Here is a 19,428-nt window from a genome sequence, read left to right as displayed (position 1 = left end):
GGACACACTAATGTATCAGTGTCTACTACTTCGGGTTCACGAGTCTGAATCTCGGGGTTCGTGGTTTAGGATAAGAGGCGACAGGACTTTTTTGCGTGACTGTACTTGAGCGTATTATCAGGGAAGCTGCGATGGAACATCTACTACGAAACGACCTTAGTAAAGGATTGCCAACACGATTTTATGCCGGGACGCTCCTGCTTAACACAATTGCTCAAGGTATTGGATATTTGAACCCATATTCCGGAACGGGGTGGTAATATCGACAATATTTACTTAGATTTTGCCAAGGCTTTCGACAGTGTCCCCCACGAAAGGCTGAAAATTAAACTGGAAGGGTACGGAATTCTGGGAAATGTCCTAACGTGGAAAAGAAGACATTCTACATGACCGCAAGCAGTGTGTGGTGATTAATGGCACGAAATCATCATCCGTACCTTTCACAAGCGGGGTACTGTATGTATATTATGTATGTGCTCCATTTATATTTATTCAGCCTAGCTAGCAGCGTGTGGCAATGTTATTACCATATCCCACATGCTTAATTAATGTGCCTGGCGACGTATGGAAGCTGCTAATGTATCACTTGCCATACGTCGTCTATGGTAGTTGACCAGGACCTTAGCTAGGGAGCAGTGCTATCCACCTCTGTGTACATACTCTTATCCAGTAAACCGAACCTACAAAACTATACAGGTGTTTGTGTTCTCTCCTGTATATAGAACTTATTACCCAGAACATCTAACATGGCGCAGTGCGTAGTTTTACTGGATTATTACGAGTGATTAGTGCAAGTTTGTGGAAAGCCGGCTGATGGATCCCCGCCTTGGGTCAACCCCGCGTCATCCCTCGAAGAATTTCGCAACTTTGAGCAGTGTCAGTGACAGTGATTTTCTGTGAAGTGTTTAGTGCATTGTGTGTTTCGTGCCATTCATGTGTGACCTTGTTCGAACGGATTTCCAAGGTATACGGCATGTTCTGGGCATTTGTGGGGTGTAGAGCTCAGCGCACCCTCCTCTGACCGTTTACAGAGAGCGACTGAGCTACTCCTATCTCCACCCCCCTCCCTCACAGCGCCGCCTCCACCCCCCCTCACAGCTGGGGCGAGACGCTCTGCCTGCCTGGGACACACACACATACATGTACTAACACTTGCTGACCGCGCGGTTTCTTATATATATTTTATATATATAACCTACTTATCTGTGTATTTAATTAAAAATTTTTTGTCTGAAATCTTGTTGATACGACGGGCTGACCGGTCAACACTGATTTAAGACACAGTACACAGATAAAGTAGTTATGTCTCATGCCTTACGTAGCCGTGGACCCAGCGCCTGGATGAGTCAAGCGGATGATAGTCCCCCAGAGATGGATGACCAGGCTGACCATGACACCCCAGCTCCCACAACATCGCGCAGCCCTTCACCTCACCATTCAGCGTTATCTCCAGAGATAATTGCCTTAATGAAGTTTATGAGAGATGAGAGACGCGAGGATGAAGCTCACAGACGTTTGGCGGATGAGCACAGAAGGCAAGCAGAGGCAGAACGAGACCACCAACGGAGAATGGAAGACAGTGCACGGTTTGAAGCCTTGATATCTCGCCTCACTGTTAACCAAGCCCCTGGCTCTAACACTGCCTCGGTACTGAATGGTTCAGATACCTCATCCATGCTTCCTTCACGCCCCCCAGCCCCACCTAAAGCAGCAGCTCAAACACCGCCCATCTTGGAGCCTGATGTAAATTTCCAGACTTTTCGCGAATGGCGGCGGCGGTGGGCTGATTATGCTACAATGGTGGATCTCCAGAGTTTGTCACAGCCTAAACAACTCATCCAGCTGCGTATGTGCCTGTCCTTGGAAGTTCAGCGTGTCTTAGAACATACGTTGCAGGTACCCCCAACCTCTTCGCTGTCTGTAGAGGAGGTACTGGACGTTCTACAACGGCACATCAAAGGACAGCAGAATGAAGCTCTGCGCAGGAGGGAATTGTTTAGCTGCAGACAGATGGAGGGTGAGTCTTTTGACGCTTTTTATGTACGTCTTAAGAGAGCCTCGGAAGAGGTAGATATATGTTTAGGCCACCACCAGCAGTGCGAGGAGACCCAGTTGAAGCAGGTGATCCTGATGGGTGTTAAGGACGAGGAACTTGTCCAACGCCTCACCTCCCTCGACTCTTCCTCTTCTCTTCAGGATGTGTTGACGATATGTCGCTCCTATGAGGCCGCCAGGTGTGCCACCTCTGCCATCCGAGCTCCCCCTACAGCTGTACGCGCTGTGTCCCGGTACAAGAAGGACAAGAAGTCCGCTCCTACGCCTTCGCCCACCACGTCCACGCCCGGTTCATTTTGTAACAACTGTGGTAAGCAGCACGGAACACAGGTGTGTCCAGCTGCTCAGTCTACCTGCAACAGTTGTGACCGTATGGGCCACTGGTCGCTCACAGTGCGGTGCCCAGCTAAGTACGTACAGTGCAATGTGTGCGGTCGTCTGGGCCACTATGACAAGTGTTGCCCTACCCACGAACCCAAGGGACAGCGTCGGCGGAAGCTTCGGCGCCCTTCTACCAGTGAGGGCCGCCCACAGTCGCCAAATCAGAGGCACGACGACCCTGGACAAAGCCCGACCCATTTTAGGAGGGTGTACTCCTCGCATCCCAGGACCAAAGTCACCCAGTACATCAGCGCCATCGTGACCTACGGCGGCGTGTCATCCCGTCTTCAGATGTTGCCCGACACCGGCGCTGATGCTACAGTCATCGGTCCCCAGCATTTGCGATGCTTGGGGCTCTCTCCAAGCGATCTAGGACCGCCTGCCGAGGACCTCTGCGTCATGGCAGATGGTTCACAGATGGCCCCAGCCCTGGGTTCACTCTATGCACATGTCACCTTTGGCAACAGGTCGTGTCAGGCCTGGATTGACGTGCATAATGGTGTCCCGACTCCCTTGCTGTCCTACAGACATTGTCAAGAGTTGGCCATCATCTCCCAGGACTTCCCAACACCGATTCTCGAGGTAAATTACGCCAACAGGGTGCATGAAGGGAGCAGCAACTACCCTGCTGCCGCCTTACCCCTACCTCTGGCCAGTGACACCTCTCCTTCGGTAGTTGTCCCTGCTGCATCACGTCCCCACGCCCTGGCTCGCCTTCACGACAGTCACCGTGGAGCTGAGGCCACCAAACGACGTGCACGACAGACTGTGTTCCGGCCTGGCATCGACCCCGACATCTCCAATGCTGTCCAGGTGTGTAAGCCCCGCCACGTATTACAACCCAGCCAGCAGCAGGTACCCTTCATGAGTGACGACAACCCCACCCGCCCCTTTGAGTCTGTGTCGGCCGACTTTTTCTGTGTGTCAGGAAAGTCCTTCCTGGTTATCGTCGACCGTCTCTCTGGTTGGCCGGTTGTCATCAAGGGCGGTAATGACACGACGTCTGCCGCCACCATCAGCAAGTTCCGCCACTACTTCCGTGACGTGGGCGTTCCTGTACGCCTGCGAACCGACGGAGGGCCTCAGTTCACAAGCCGGGACTTTGCTGCGTTCCTTGACCGATGGGGAGTCCGGCATGTGTTGTCATCGCCCCATTACCCGCAGTCCAACGGCCACGCTGAGGCTGCTGTCAAATCTTTGAAGCACCTCATCCTTAAGGTGGCCCCTTTTGGGAATATTGACTGCGAGGCCTTCGACCGGGGTCTTCTTGAACTCCGCAACACACCCAACTACACCGGACGCTCCCCTGCCCAGGTTTTGTATGGACGCCCCCTTCGTTCTTGTGTCCCTGCTCACCCTCAATCCTTCTCCAAGGAGTGGCAGGCTAAGACAGAGGATTGTGATCGCCGAGCCGCCGAACGTGTTCAGGACGTCGTCGCCCGCTACAACGACCACGCCCGTTCCCTCCCCAGGTTGAGTGTCGGCACCCAAGTCCGTGTTCAGGACCCGACCTCCCTACGTTGGGACAAAGTAGGCGTAGTCATGGGTCTCGGCAGGTCACGGGACTACCAGGTGCGGTTACCCAGTGGTCGTGTGTGGTGGAGGAACCGCCGTTTTCTCCGCCCCGTAACAATGCCTTCTGCTGGCCCCGCCACCAGTGTTGAGTCCCATACCCTTCCCAGTGATGAAGCCCCTCGACGCTCAGAACGGATCCAGAAGAAAAGGTCCGCTCAAGACTTTGCTATGAGCGTATAGGGGGGAGGGAGGTGTATGTATATTATGTATGCTGGATTATGTATTATGTATGTATATTATGTATGTGCTCCATTTATGTTTATTCAGCCTAGCTAGCAGCGTGTGGCAATGTTATTACCATATCCCACATGCTTAATTAATGTGCCTGGCGACGTATGGAAGCTGCTAATGTATCACTTGCCATACGTCGTCTATGGTAGTTGACCAGGACCTTAGCTAGGGAGCAGTGCTATCCACCTCTGTGTACATACTCTTATCCAGTAAACCGAACCTACAAAACTATACAGGTGTTTGTGTTCTCTCCTGTATATAGAACTTATTACCCAGAACATCTAACAGGTACACAGGGCAGTGTATTGGGCCCGCTGTTGTTTGTTTGTTTCATAAATGACATGCATGACGTTGTACACTCCTCCATACAAATGTTTGCCGATGACGCCAAGTTATTTCGGGAAATCAAGAACCAAGCGGACTGTGAAAAGCTGCAGAAAGACCTCTATGGGCTCCAAGAATGGTCAAAGAAATGGCTGCTGAGATTCAATGTCACGAAGTGTAAGAGGATGCACCTGGGGCGTACCAACGGTAAGGAGGCGTATCATATGTCCCAACGGGATGAAGAAACTGCACTATTTGAGACAATGTAAGAAGGACCTAGGTGTGTATGTTGACAATGAGCTGAAGGTCTCGCACCATTGCGAGAAGAAGGTAAATCAGGCAAATAGATTATTGGGTCTTATAAGAAGGTCGTTCAGATATCTAGACTGTCCGTCCCTCGTAACGATCTTCAAGAGTGAAGAGCTTCCCCATCTGGAGTACTGTCACCCCGTCTGGTCCCCGAGATATGCTAGGGACTGTCAGTTGGTTGAAAATGTTCAAAGGAGGGCCACCAGACTGGTGCCTGCACTTCGGCACCCCAGCTACCCCGAGAGATTGGAGCGCCTGAACTTGCCTAGCTTATACTACAGACGGGCAAGGGGCGACCTAATTGAGGTGTATAAGCATCTCAAGGGGCGCTACTCAGTCAAGTGTCCTTACTTGGAGCTGGCGGACGCTCGCCCCACAAGGGGTTACAGCTCAAGATTGAAGAAGCCGCAAGTCCAGAAAACTGTGAGGGCAAACTTTTTCGGAGTGAGAGTTGTGAACTCTTGGAACAATCTGCCAGAAAGTGTTGTGACGGCACCGAGTGCGAGTTCTTTCAAGACCAGACTTGACCAACACTGGAGCAGGTTCAGGTACATTTAGGAGCCGGTGCATGCCCAGTACCTGCCAACAGTGCGTAACAGAGAGCCAGTACATGACTAGTACTTGCCAACAGTGCGTGGCGGAGACGTGACCGATCACCCAAGCGGCTAACAAGCCGACCAGTGGTGAAGAGGATAAAAGTAAAAGTAAAGTGGTGAGAGCCAAGTGTGCTATGCTGTACAGTACCACCAACACCGACCTTCAATCCTTGAACAAAGTAAACTAAACATAAGTGGGAAGGCAGTAGACAGTTGACAGTAAATATATTGGTTAAATTTTACATTATTGGTTTAAAATTGGCTGTGAATTAACGTAAACTAATTTTGTTGTTTCACATCATTGTTTCTTTACAGGATTATGAGACTTGCGTCTTAACAGGAGACCGGGAGTGCCAGTACCGAGAAGGGGATGAGCGTTCAGACTTTGCCCAGCTGACAGAATTTTTCTGTGGACAGGAGAAGAAATGCACGTTAGTAGTTTTAACATGAATATTGCACAGTATTGTTATTACAAGCTAGCTACACTTCAATAACATAAACAAGAACTGTGCGATTAAATACCAGCTACTGCATTGTAGTCTTAACAATTTTAACATGAACAGTGTTGTTGAATACTAACGTGAGTAAATCCTTCTTGTCACAGAAATTAATAAGGTTATTTTATACATAGTAGTGGAGTCTGAGCACAACACACTGTACACTAACCTAATGGCCTGCATCAGTTAAGTCAATTCTTTCAGAAGAATGAAAAATATAAATTAATATAACAGAAATATTACCAATTTACAATCAATAAAAATATACTATAGCTTTTCACGTTCCGTCAGCGGATTCAACACAGATTACGCGCTGCAGAAAGCTAAGGAAAACGTTGAGAAGAATTATGCAGTGGTGGGAGTGCTGGAAGACCTCAATACAACTCTTACTGTCCTCGAACACTACGTCCCCAAGTTCTTCAAGGGAGCCAAACACCTCTACTGGAGTAAGTATCTTTACCTAGATTTTGTACTGAACTGTAGAGGTCCCATTTGTCTGTATTTTTTTATCTCCTACTTGTGTGTAAGGAGAGAACAAGAGATCGAGAAACAGAGAGGGTTGGAAATACAAGAGAAGTACAGTCGACCCTCGTTAATTCGGACCCCTTTAATCCGGATTTCGGATAAATCGGACGAAATCTGAATTGTCCATATCAAATTTCTGGTTCTGGGATTGTCCCAGTTGCAATTGGGGTTGCAATTTCAAATTCTGTGTCACTACTAAGAAATTACAAAGTCTCTGGTGCACTCTAAGATTAAGAGAAAACGGACGACTCAGGCGTCCTGAAGTGAGAGAAAACGGACACCTATGACGGGGCACTCAAATAAAGAGACATGGCAACATGTTTTGTGGACTAGCCACTGTACAGTATCCTTTTCATCACTTTGTAATAAACCTCGTCATGCCTATGTGTTTTTTGATAATTACCATAACATTATATATTTATATATTTAGCGGTTGTACAAACACAAGGCCTCACACATGCCATTCAGACTGACAGACTTGACAAGTTTTACCAACCATAAAGACAGTTGAAGCTTTAAACATCACTCACAATGGATCTTGAATATTCCAACTGTAATCAGACATACCTAAGTTGCCTCAACAATTGTAACCCCAGTTGCAATATCAAATTCTGTGTCACTACTACGATATAACAGCCTCTGGTGCACTCTAAGATTAAGAGAAAACGGACGACTCAGGAGTGCTGAAGTGAGAGAAAACGGACTCTTATGACGGGGCACTCAAATAAACATACACATAGCTGTATAATGCAATATTAACCCCTAAATTGGTTAATTCGGACAATCGGCTAAAACGGACACCCTTCCCCCCCCCCCTATTAGTCCGTTTTAACGAGGGTCGACTGTACAGTATTATAGTAGAATAAAGTGTAAAAAGTAACAAGAAAGTGTTAAGAAAAAAGAAGAATCAGTGATGAATTTGATAAAGTAAAGTATTTATCACACCTCACATGATCAACATACAGTACCTTAACAATCTGCTAATAATATAAGAACGCTTGTGGGAATAACAAGAAAATCATTTATTTATTTTTATATTTTAACTGGTAAGTCCTTTTGCACAAACTTGAATACACTTTTGAGATATTAAAGTAGTCTTATAATATAAACAGTTTTGATAATTTTTTACCATTATTTTGTCCCTTAATAGATGAGGTGCAGAAGTTCTCCAAAGTGAACCGCAACATATACAAGCCCACAGTCTCCGAGAAGATCAAGGACATCGTTAGGAAAAACTTTACCAGAGAAATTGAATTTTATGAATTTTGTAAAAGAAGGATGTACATGCAGTATGCTGCTCTTAATCTTCCTGATAGTTATTAAGGATAATACCCTAATTTAGACACAATTATCTTCATTTAGGCATGTAGTGTATGTAGGTTATATTGAACTAGGGATCACTGTAGCAGAACACATCTAAAGATTTTGACAAAACAGGAATGAATACCTGTTGCACTTCACCACATACCATAGTGGCCTGTAAGAGTAAAGAAATTATCTTCTCTACATGTATTGTACTATAAAAAATATTAAATAAGCATTTTTTTTAGCAAATTTAGAAAATATTGTAATAATACTCTTGTCATAATCTAATATTGATTACCTTATTTACTTAATGGCCATCCAAACTAGAGGTGGCCACCCAAACTAGAGGTGACCGTACTGAGGAAAGTAGGTGAATGGTCAGTGTAGGATCCTTCTATTGTTCTTGATAGTCATACCTAACATAATGTAATTCAAGTACACAATCCATCTGTAACTAGATGTAACCTAACCATACCAAGGTTAGGTTATATTTAAGATAAACTTGGTTAGGTTAGGTTAGGTTAGGTTAGGCTAGGCTAGGCTCGGCTCGGTTCGGTTCGGTTCGGTTCGGTTCGTTTCGGTTAGGTTAGGTTAGGTTAGGTTCAAATAGATTCAGACTGAAACATTTCACAAATAACTGGGATAAGACAGTCCCAGAGAGTGTTTGTATGATGTAGTGTTTAAAGGTACAAGGCCATTTGTTTGTTGGCAACACTGTACAGTATATGTGAATTATTTTGTTGTTTTCTGGTTGTTTTGGTTGCTGGATGGAAATACTGTTTACATCATGTTGTTATCCATCAACATTACTGTAGCTCACATGATGACTGAATCTCCTGGTTCCTGCATGCTCCTATAACTTCATTAAACAACATACAGTACAGTCATAGGTCAGCTCAGCCATGGGGTAAAGTCGGACGCTCGCCCCACAAGGGGTCACAGCTCAAGATTGAAGAAGCCTCAGGTCCATAAAACTGTGAGGGCAAACTTTTTCGGAGTGAGAGTTGTGAACTCTTGGAACAATCTACCAGAAAATGTCGTGACGGCACCGAGTGTGAGCTCTTTCAAGACCACACCTCGATTATGCTGTTCAGTTCTGGTGCCCCTATTATAGAATGGATATCAATTCACTAGAGTCGGTGCAGCGAAGAATGACAAAAATGATTCCGGGACTTAGAAACCTTCCATATCAGGATAGGTTAAAGAAACTTAACTTGCATTCCCTAGAAAGACTAAGAGTGCGGGGAGATATGATAGAAGTATTTAAGTGGGTGAAAGGAATCAATAAAGGGGATATAGATAAATTTCTTATGATATCCGAGCAGGATAGGACTCGGAGCAACGGATTCAAGTTGGATAAGTTTAGGAGGGAGATAGGAAGGAACTGGTTCACAAATAGGGTGGTGGACGAGTGGAACAAGCTTAGCAAATTTGTAGTAAGTGCGGGAACTCTGGAAAGTTTCAAAAGGAGGCTAGATAGATTCATGGATGATAGAGTGGTAGTAACTCTCGACAGGAGCTGCCATGCACATGCCAACCGGCCTATTGCAGACTCCTTATTTTCTTGTGTTCTTATGTTCTTAAGAGCAGACTTGACCAACACTGGAGCAGGTTCAGGTACATGCAGGAGCCGGTGCATGCCCAGTACTTGCCAATAGTGCGTAACAGAGACGTGACCGATCGCCCAAGCGGCTAACGAGCCGATCAGTGGTGAAGAGGATAAAAGTAAAGGAAGGGTTAAACCATTACTTACGTTGTCTACCCACAAAAAATTTAATAGTAAAGTAATTTGTTGTAAGTTTTGCTTATTACCAATTTAAACAACACTCATTATTTAATTAAATGAGATACAGGGGTAACTGTACTATTTTACATATACTGTACTACTGTACACTAATTCCCAACAAACTGTAGCTAATATAATTTACTTTCATATGGGGGATTGATTATATAGTTAGTGCAATATTTATTTATTTTTCCTAGTCTTTTTGTTATTTGAGTTTACTTGTGTGGAGGAAAAATTAACATCACTTGGAGACACAACCTTTGACAACAGAATACATTTATCGTGAGGGATATTGGTTGAGAGGAAGTGCCGGGTTACTGGTCAGGTGGGCCTCTACGTAGCCTGACTATGAGGGGCCTGTCCTAATGCATCTCAGTTTAAATGGACCTTACTCTTAATGGTTAGGGTAGGTTGGTATATGTCTCCTAAGTTTCGGGACCCATTTTACCAGCAGCCTGGGATTATTATTCATGGTTTTGATGTAGATTGACCAATTTGTTATACAGGTCAACAGCTCTTACAATATTATCACCTTATTTTGTATTTAATATTATTCACATTGAAGTGTTTTTATCTAACTAGTAATATATAGTTGTTATCTTCTGTTCTCAACCTTCTTTATTCCTAAGGTTTATTGGCATTTTCTCCATACATAATTCTTAAACTTGTAATTATCTTTGAGTTCATTGTTATCTGTATTATTTGTTATTTCCTCTTTATTTATACCCCCACTGTGTATGGCTGGGACCACTTTATTTGTACTTGTTTGAGTGATTTTTGCCATTTTTACAATTCTTCAGTTTCTGGAAATGGATATTTTGTGGTGTGTGTGTGTGTGTGTGAGTGTGTGTGTGTGTGTGTGTGTGTGTGTGTGTGTGTGTGTGTGTGTGTGTGTCCTAATCTTCATTGTCATAATCATCCTCCAATCCTCAGCTAGTCGACTATCACCCTCCTCAAGCATTAACTCACAGTAATAATGAACATTTTATGTATTTCAATATCATCAACCTGTGTTCTCAGCGTAGGTTCATGTACAATATTCTTTAATCTTAGTTTTTCTCTATTGATCAGTCTTTTATCCCCCACCTCGGCTAACGAGCCGAACAGTGGTGAAGAGGATAAAAGTGAAGTGAAAGTGAAATATGAGTGTGTGGACACAAGACTTTGTGAAATTAATAACTACAATGAAAATCGGTGAACTTTAACGAAGCTTGGTACTGTGTGTTGATTTATCAGAAGACAACCTCACACCAGTTCAGTTTTATAATCAATATTTTTCATCTTTATTATCTATTGTTTTGACTTCATTGACTTTTAAGCAATACAATGGGGGACTTTACCACCCCTATTGGCAAACACTAGTTAGTACTGTACTGTACCTATAGTCACCATTAAGTTACAATAGCATATCATCATTTTATACCCACGTCTAATGCGTGTGTGTGAATTTTAATTTTAGAATATTATCTGATAAGTGTACTGCATTGTATTGCCTTTTACTGTTCTATAGAGTGGTGGATTCTTCATGTGAGAGGCTGTGGATGAGGTGTGTGGTAACTTTACAGACTGTTCAGCACAACTGTACATACTGTGTAAATTCATACAAGAAATGTTACAAACTGCAGCAAACTTAAGTGATGTAAAAAATACAATTATGTTTAGACCTAGAGAGTAACTAGGGTAATTTAGTTAATTTTGTATATCTGTCTTTGATAAGACATTGTATGGTACTGTACATTATTGTATTGTAGGTTCATAGTTCCGTCCATTTGTGCAAGTTTGGTCCATTTCTTCTATGTAGAATCACTGAACTTGGTGGGCTGCTACATATGAGGGTGAATGTTCATGTACACTCACCAAAAACTTCCCCAACACTATAAACAGTCACTATACAATCTGAAAACTTAACGAAGAATCTGAAACCATTCCAAGATGACTCGCCCCATACTGATCAGTCTCACATCCATCGTGTCCAGGTGTTGTAGAAGTACTTGTTGAGTGTACCACATTAAGGTCACTGTGCCTTATGTGGCTTCTCATTAGAGGAAAATATTGTCTGGCTCTTTATTTAGGTTTGTAATTATGGTACTGTACTGTAAGTGTTTTGAAGCTTTTGCACAACTATTTTTTTTTCTACGACAGTATAGGAAAAGATCATTCTGGTGGTGAATTATTAAAAAAGTATGACCATGTTTAGAATGTGTAACTATCTCCCCCCCTTCCCTAAAAATAACTTTGAAAACAAGCCCCATGTTTTCAGTACAGTCCGGTGCATTCCAAAACTGTTGGAGACAAATATATTGTTTACCTGACAGGACTGTACTGTACTCTTGTTCTGTTATCAGATAAACGAACAATGTGTTTCAGGAACAGTATGAACCTGCCAAGACGTCATTTGAATTTCTCCGACAACTGGTGCAAAATATTGTCTCGTGAAAAAGATCCATTTACAAGAAATTAAATGAATCAAAGAAGGTCATGTACAGTATTTATTTAAACTGAAAATACACCTGTCAGGATTATCTAATTACCAACTGAGAAGCAAAATGAACAAGAATCACTTTTTATCCTGTGTCTGTATATTGATGAAGTGGGGACGTGTGTATGTAACTGTGTATAGTATAGCTCTTCAATTTCTTGCCTTACCCCTTTACTCTCATATTCCACACTTGTCATGCACCACTTTCATCTATTATTTCCCCAGTTTCCTCTATAATTTCCCGTTTCCTCTATTATTTCCCCACTTTCCTCTATTATTTCCCCACTTTCCTCTATTATTTCCCCACTTTCCTCTATTATTTCCCCACTTTCCTCTATTATTTCCCCACTTTCCTCTATTATTTCCCCACTTTTTTGAGGTTCCGGGAATTAGCCCACCCGGGCACAGGTCAAACGACCCACAACGGAGCTTGGGGGGAGGGGGACGAAAAAAAAGAGAACGGAAAGAAATTGTAAATATAGAAAATAAAAGGTTATACTGTATTAATCTACACCACGAAGATGCCGGAAAACCAGCTGTTTAAAGTGAGAGATTGTAAGAGCATGGAAACACAGAAGAAGGCAGAGCATTCCACAGTTTGGCTGTGTGAGGAAAGAAGGAGGTACTATAACGGGTTATTCTCGTGTGACCGACATCCACAGAGAAACGGTGGGCACCGCGGGCAAGACGAGTGTTACGAACCCACGGCCTTGCCGGCGGTACACAGGATGCCAAATCCACCGGACATTGCCCGTTAAAGCACCTGTAAAAGAGAGAGAGTGAAGCAACATTGCGGCGAAGAGAAAGGGAAGAGAGATTGACAACTAAAGGAGGAGAGTTAATAAGACGAAATGCCTTTCATTCCACCCTATCTAATAGTTGGACAGAAGAAGAGCCACCCCAGATATGAGAGCAGTACTCCAAGTTAGGACGAATGAATCCCTTGTATACTTGGAGCAACTGCTCAGGGGTGAAGTAGCTGCGGCATCTGTACAGCATTCCCAACTTAAGGGAGGCAGCTTTCGTTATACTAAGGATGTGTGATTTCCAGGACATATTGGAGGAAATGGTGAGGTCTAACATATTTATTTCAGACCTGTCCATCATCCTCATTCATTTGTTCACAAGTATCATTATTCCATCACCACTCTTTCTTATCTCTACTGTATTTACCAAGTATCAGATTATCTCATGTTTATCAAAATTCTCTCGACGTAATTTTACCATTTTCATCCTTCTGTATTGTATAGTGTGTGATCTTCAGTTGTTCAGTGTGTACATTATCAGTGGTGGGTCCAGCATGAATGGAATGAGAGGTGGTGAAGGGAGGGAAGACAACCCTAACTATAACAGGGGAGGTTACAACCAGCAGAGAGCAGCTAAGTAGATTTTTTTTTTAATAGGTGTAGATCTATACGCAGTCTGTCCACACAACAACCATGAGATATGATGTTATGTGACTACTGCGGTGGATGACGGATATGGCTGATACAGGCCTGACCAATGCAACGTTTAGGAAGATGCTAACTACCGTAAAGCATGAAGGCTGTTGCTGGTATTGCCCTGACTGCATAGTCAAGGTGAAAGAGGCGATTACAAGCAATAAGGGAACGAATTCCCTAGGGACGAAAATAGATGAAGCTGGAGCCTTGCTGGTTGCCAAACTAGAGCAAGTTGGGAAAGAGATCCTTGCTAAGACTGAGGAAGTGGCTGATAGAATGGAGGTGGTTGCTAGGAGGAGTTATGCTGAGGCATTAGCAGGGCCATGGGAGGTGGCGGAGAGTAATGCAGGATCAGAACAGGTTCTACAGCAGCTAGGGACTCAGAAGTGTGTCGAAGAAATGAGGAGGGAGAGGAGGAACAACAACGTTTCCAGCGCAGGGATAATGTAATAGTTTTTGGAGTCCCCTAGAGCAAGGCGGAGGGAACTGAAAGTAAGATAACACGATAAGATGCAGTTTAAGAATATTTGTTCAGAGGTTCTGAAGATGCCATTGTAATGGTTGGATTTCCCTTTACTTCATATTTTATCATCCAGATATTCTTTTCTGTTATTATTCTTCAATTCTTTATCTATATATGCCTTATATTCTTGCTTATATTCTTATATAAATAATTCTGATATTTCTCTGCTTATAGTTTCCAAGTCTTTCATATCTTTTCATCTACATAATGTATATTATATTTTCTGAATTTATATGTCCTTACCTTGCTGAAGTATACTGTGTTATTATATTCCCAACCATGGATTAGTCTGGGGAACCATGTTATTCTTAGTACAGCACTTGTTATACTTACAATGGTAGCCTGCCACCACCCAGACTTTTATTAGAATACAACATATCTCACGGAAAGCTTTTGGGTAGTGTGGTAGAGTGTTTATAAGCATGTGAGTCAGTGTTATTTACTGGGAACCACTGTTTAGAAGGAATAGAGTGATGATTACTAATTTAATATTTATTAACACAGAATGAATAAGATGTTACTTAAATTCACTCAGACAAGACTGGACCCTCAGGTCTTACTGTACCATTGACAAAACAAATCTGCAATTACTTACTAATTCATAAAACACTTCAAGTACTTATTATATCATTTAACAACTTCAATTACTCATTACTTAATTAGATAACCGTTGTATTATTTCTCTGACATGTAAGATTCAGGAGTTACTACACAAGATCAGATATCACTGAACCCTCAGGTCTTACTTTTACAAGTAACAAATTACATCTTCAATTCTTGGTTATAAGATTTTACACTCAGTGTAAAGGCCTGGGACTTAGGGATTGAAATCCCTTACCAGATTAATCAGGTTCTTAATAAAGGAAAGTCAAGGACCATGGTTTTCTGAGGAATAACAAACAACCGTTTGAGATTGACATCTCTTTACTATAAAAAATATAACACAAAACTCTGACACCACTCAACAAACATCAAGTAACAACGGGAGTCAAACAATTAAGTCAAGTCAACAGTTAATGGAGTCAAACAATTAATGGAAGCAAACAATTAAAGGGAGCAAACAATTAATGGGAGTCAACAACTGATAGAATCAAACAATGAACAGATATTTCCTACGGCAGTGGCCCTGGGGGAAGGTTCTGGAACACTGTGATCCACACTCGGGGTAGGGAAGCGTCCATTTAACTCCACACTCGAGCGACGTCTTGAAATGGCAGGAGAACACCGGGGCACAGACGGAATGAGATGAGCTGACGGTCGTGGTATGCGGTAGTGGTATATGACCAGAGAATTGACAGTCGATAGGTGAAGGTCTGGGGACACAGCCCACGAGTCCAGGACCTATGATGAGATCACAGCCAGAATTTGACGAACAGCGGGGTAGCTAGATAGTGACTGTATGGCGGCTGGGGTGAATCTGCCGGTGACCCAGATAGTCGCTGCCGTTCTCACCTCTGTCCAACCGCCCCAAGTGTCGTCCGCACCAGCAAACGAGCGAGTTAGCAGCGGTAACGAGCAGGAAGATAGTTTCCGCCCTTACACTCAGGTTATTATTTCATGGACAATACCGATAAATTCATAACACACTAGACAAACTCCACAATTAGAGCAACATACAATACATCCTGTTAGTTAGGAAGGAACAACATCGCACTTTTAACTCTCATTCAGTGGTTCAATACTTAACCTGGGATACTATATATCTGCTAGTTATCCCCAAGCATGGACCGATACTGCTCCATGCAAATAGCTCAGAACAATAGATGGACAACAATCACAAGACGGAGTCAACGGTGTAAGCTGTTTACAACAACCGCCAAGCTATGGCTCGCTCGCTAGGAGCGCCCGGGGGGGGGGGCGGTGGTTGACTCGTGGTAGTGTGTCGTCTATGGCTCCTCCCGAGGAATCTCGCCCTGGAATTCTAATCTCACCATCTTAAAGACATCCTTCGAGGACCATCTTGCCCATAGGCGGCTCCCGAACCTCAGTAGTGTTGCCAACACACAAACAGCGTCTATAGATGCGTTGAGATATCACAAGAGTGTGAATGTCTACCTTCAACTATACAAAACATACGTCTGGCAACGATACAGACGATATCTATGTAACTCGACATATTTGGCACAGAATATTACTATGTTAAAACATGAACACTGATATTCACAAAAATCGACTAAGTTAAACTGAATTGACATGACGGCGAGAAACAATCATTCACATACCTGGAGATGCGTTGAGGAGAAATCACATGAGTGTGATTTTCCTCGTGCATTCGTATATATGTGAGCCTGGGGCACTTCGGCCCACGTATCCCTACCAGAAAGACTAATCTTACTAACAATAGAACTTCTATTCAAAGTGGTCGCTGTACACCTAACTGTGACCGTCAGTGTCACAGGTCAGGCTAATTTTCTACGTCTATCATTATGATCTAATCAGAGATTGAGCTTGTCAGGAAAGAGGTGAAATGGAGTTATATAGCACTAACAACTCTACTGGCCGGACACCACAGCCAGGGAGTATCTTCCGTTAAGTCTTGGAGATTTTGAGTTTGACAGAATCTTTTCAGTAGATTAATGACTTTCTAAAATAGACAACTGACACTAACTAAACTACAAGCATCAGATTCCCTGATGTTTGGGCAACAAAATAATATAACTTCAGTCGCGATCGGAAATTCAGGATATCCCCACGGACGACATAAGATATGTCACTCAGACTGACAAACTCGACACTCACTCACTTGACAAGTTTTACTAACAATAAGGACAGTTGAAGCTTTCAACACCACTCACAATGGATCTTGAATGTTCCAACTGTAATCAGACATATCTAGGTTGCCTCACCAATTGCAACCACAGTTGCAATTTCAAATTCTGTCATTACTAAGGAATAATGAAGTCTCGGGTACAGTCTAAGATTGAAAGAAAACGGAGGACTCAGGCGTCCTGAAGCGATGAGAAAACGGACTCCTCAGATGGGGAGCTCCAATAAGAAAGCATAGCTACATGTTTTGTGGGCCATTGAGCGTAATGTCAATCGTCTGATTTTACGTTAACTGACGTATATGACCGTGGTCATTACACCATCAACCCCAGAGGATGTGAGGAGGCTGGGACAAAAGCAGGGGGATAAGCCTCGCCCCCTCTGGATCACACTAGCGATTAACCTTGCACCGTTTGAGGACAGACGACTCGACACAGCACTGACCCACATTGTGTTCACAGAAGAGGGCATTAGAAATAAACTGTCAACGCTAAAGGTCCATAAGAGTCCCGGCCCTGACATGGTGCAGCCTAGAGTGCTAAGAGAGTTGTGCAACGAACTTGCAGAGCCCCTGAAGATCCTGTTTTGTAAATGCGTGGATGAACAAATGGTCCCCAGTGAATGGAAAGTGGCTTATGTGAGTCCTATCTTCAAGAAGGGTGAGAGTCATTCCACGAACAACTATAGACCGGTGAGCCTGACCAGCATAATATGTAAAATACTTGATGTAAGGGCGGCGATTCCTACTCACCCTGCCCGCCCTTGTCTTACTTACTTCAGTTCACTGGTTACCACATAACCTCAGTTCTTTTTGGTAGCATGGCGAGGACCGGCACGTGGGTATAGTAATTCTGATATCAAGTCACTTGGACGGAAATAACGGTGAACTACTGTGGGGAAAAATGAACACTCCTAAAATACTCAAAGAACAGGTTTATTAATATGAAATACAAAGGGAAAAAGATATTATTAACATACCACTCCAAGGTGCAACTCCTCGGCCTACTCCACTGCACTTACTCAGATCCTGTACTCTTACTACACACACGACCGTTGCTGTGATCGGTGGGAGCCAGACACATGGCGAGTCTGGGGTCTAGCTCCACGAGGCAGTGAACAGATAAATCTGCCGAATCAGCGCCATCGCTCATATATTGATCATTGCTGAATATCCACCGGCTCCGAGCGACCGGTGGGTGTTCAATTAAGCCTTCCCCTGTACCTGTAGACAAGTTGGAGAGGACGCGTCACAGAGAACGACTGGTTGGTTGGTTATACGGAGAGAAGAGAGCACTAGCTCTGAAGGTGCAAGAAGAGTACAGTACAAGGTAAAGTTAAGAAGTGGGAAATAGAGGAGGAGGTTAACAGCAGGTGGGCTATCCACCTTGCGGAGACGACTCTCTACTCAGCAGTGGTTAATATACCCCTGAGTTGCCAGCGATCGCTACTCACGCAATGACAGAAATCACAAACAATCCAGCTGTCACTCATTCAAGGATGACCCTCAGTTGACAAAGGTCTGGCGAATTACTAAAGTAAATTTACATAAACTATTTCATGATTGAGCTTGCCAACAGAAGTGGAATAACAACATTGACAACTGTGTTCGAAGGCTGGACTTACTGGGAGGGATCATGAGTATAAACGTCGATGGGGAAAAACACGTCTTCTCTTAGGAATAGCTAACCCACTCATGTTTTGCGTTCGTGGAGTATAATAAGAATCATTAGTGTTAAAACAGACTAGCAGTCAACGTGACCATGACATTGAGACTATTATCAGAGATGCCGCGATGGAACAGCTAATACAAAACAACCTTGTAAAGGATTGCCAACACGGTTTTATGCCGGGACGCTCCTGCTTAACACAATTGTTCAAAGTATTGGATATTTAGACCCGTATTCTGGAACGGGGTGGTAATATCGCCAATATATACCTAGATTTTGCCAAGGCTTTCGACAGTGTACACCACGAAAAGCTGAAAATCAAACTGGAAGGGTGTGTGGTGATTAATGGCACAAAATCATCGTCCGTACCTCTCACAAGTGGGGTACCACAGGGCAGTGTATTGGGCCCGCTGTTGTTTGTTTGTATCATAAATGACATGCCTGACGTTGTACACTCCTCCATACAAATGTTTGCCGATGACGCCAAGTTATTTCGGTAAATCAAGAACCAAGCAGATTGTGAAGAGCTGCAGAAGGACCTTGTAAGGGCGGAAACGACCTTCCTGCTCGTTACCGCTGCTAACTCTCTCATTTGCGGGCGCGATCCCCACTTGGAGGGGTTGGACGGAGGTGAGGAGGTTCGCTGCTACCAGTGTCACCGGCAGATTCACCCCAGCCGCCATACAGTCACTATCTAGCTACCCCGCTGTTCGTCAAATTCTGGCTGTGATCTCATCATAGGTCCTTGACTCGTGGGCTGCTTTCCCAGACCTTCACCAATCGACTGTCAATTCTCTGGACATCAACCACTACCGCTGCTCATCTCCACCGTCGGTGCCCTCGGTGTTTCGTCTGCTGTATCAAGAAATCGGCCGCTGTCGCTCGAGTGAGGTTGAACGGACGCTTCCCCCTGAGAGTGCATCACTGTGTTCTGGAACCTTCCCCCGGGCCACTGTCGTAGGAAATA

General features: G+C 43.9%; 1 protein-coding gene across 1 annotated transcript in view; it reads left to right on the top strand.

The window, feature by feature from the left end:
* Window positions 1–8,335, top strand: part of LOC121874294 (heparan sulfate 2-O-sulfotransferase pipe-like) — a 65,950-nt gene extending 57,615 nt beyond the window's left edge. The window contains exons 7-9 of the mRNA XM_042378393.1: window positions 5,787–5,902; window positions 6,260–6,414; window positions 7,644–8,335. Coding sequence (XP_042234327.1) covers window positions 5,787–5,902; window positions 6,260–6,414; window positions 7,644–7,816 — 444 coding nt within the window. The 3' untranslated portion in view covers window positions 7,817–8,335. The remainder of the gene's footprint in view (window positions 1–5,786; window positions 5,903–6,259; window positions 6,415–7,643) is intronic.
* The last annotated feature ends 11,093 nt before the right edge of the window (window positions 8,336–19,428 follow it).

This window comes from Homarus americanus, unplaced genomic scaffold (genome assembly GCF_018991925.1).
Source record: "Homarus americanus isolate GMGI-L3 unplaced genomic scaffold, GMGI_Hamer_2.0 scaffold26488, whole genome shotgun sequence".
NCBI classification, from domain to species: domain Eukaryota; kingdom Metazoa; phylum Arthropoda; class Malacostraca; order Decapoda; family Nephropidae; genus Homarus; species Homarus americanus.
The sequence above is the reverse complement of the archived record's forward strand: the minus strand, read 5'-3'. Positions and strand labels throughout refer to the sequence as shown.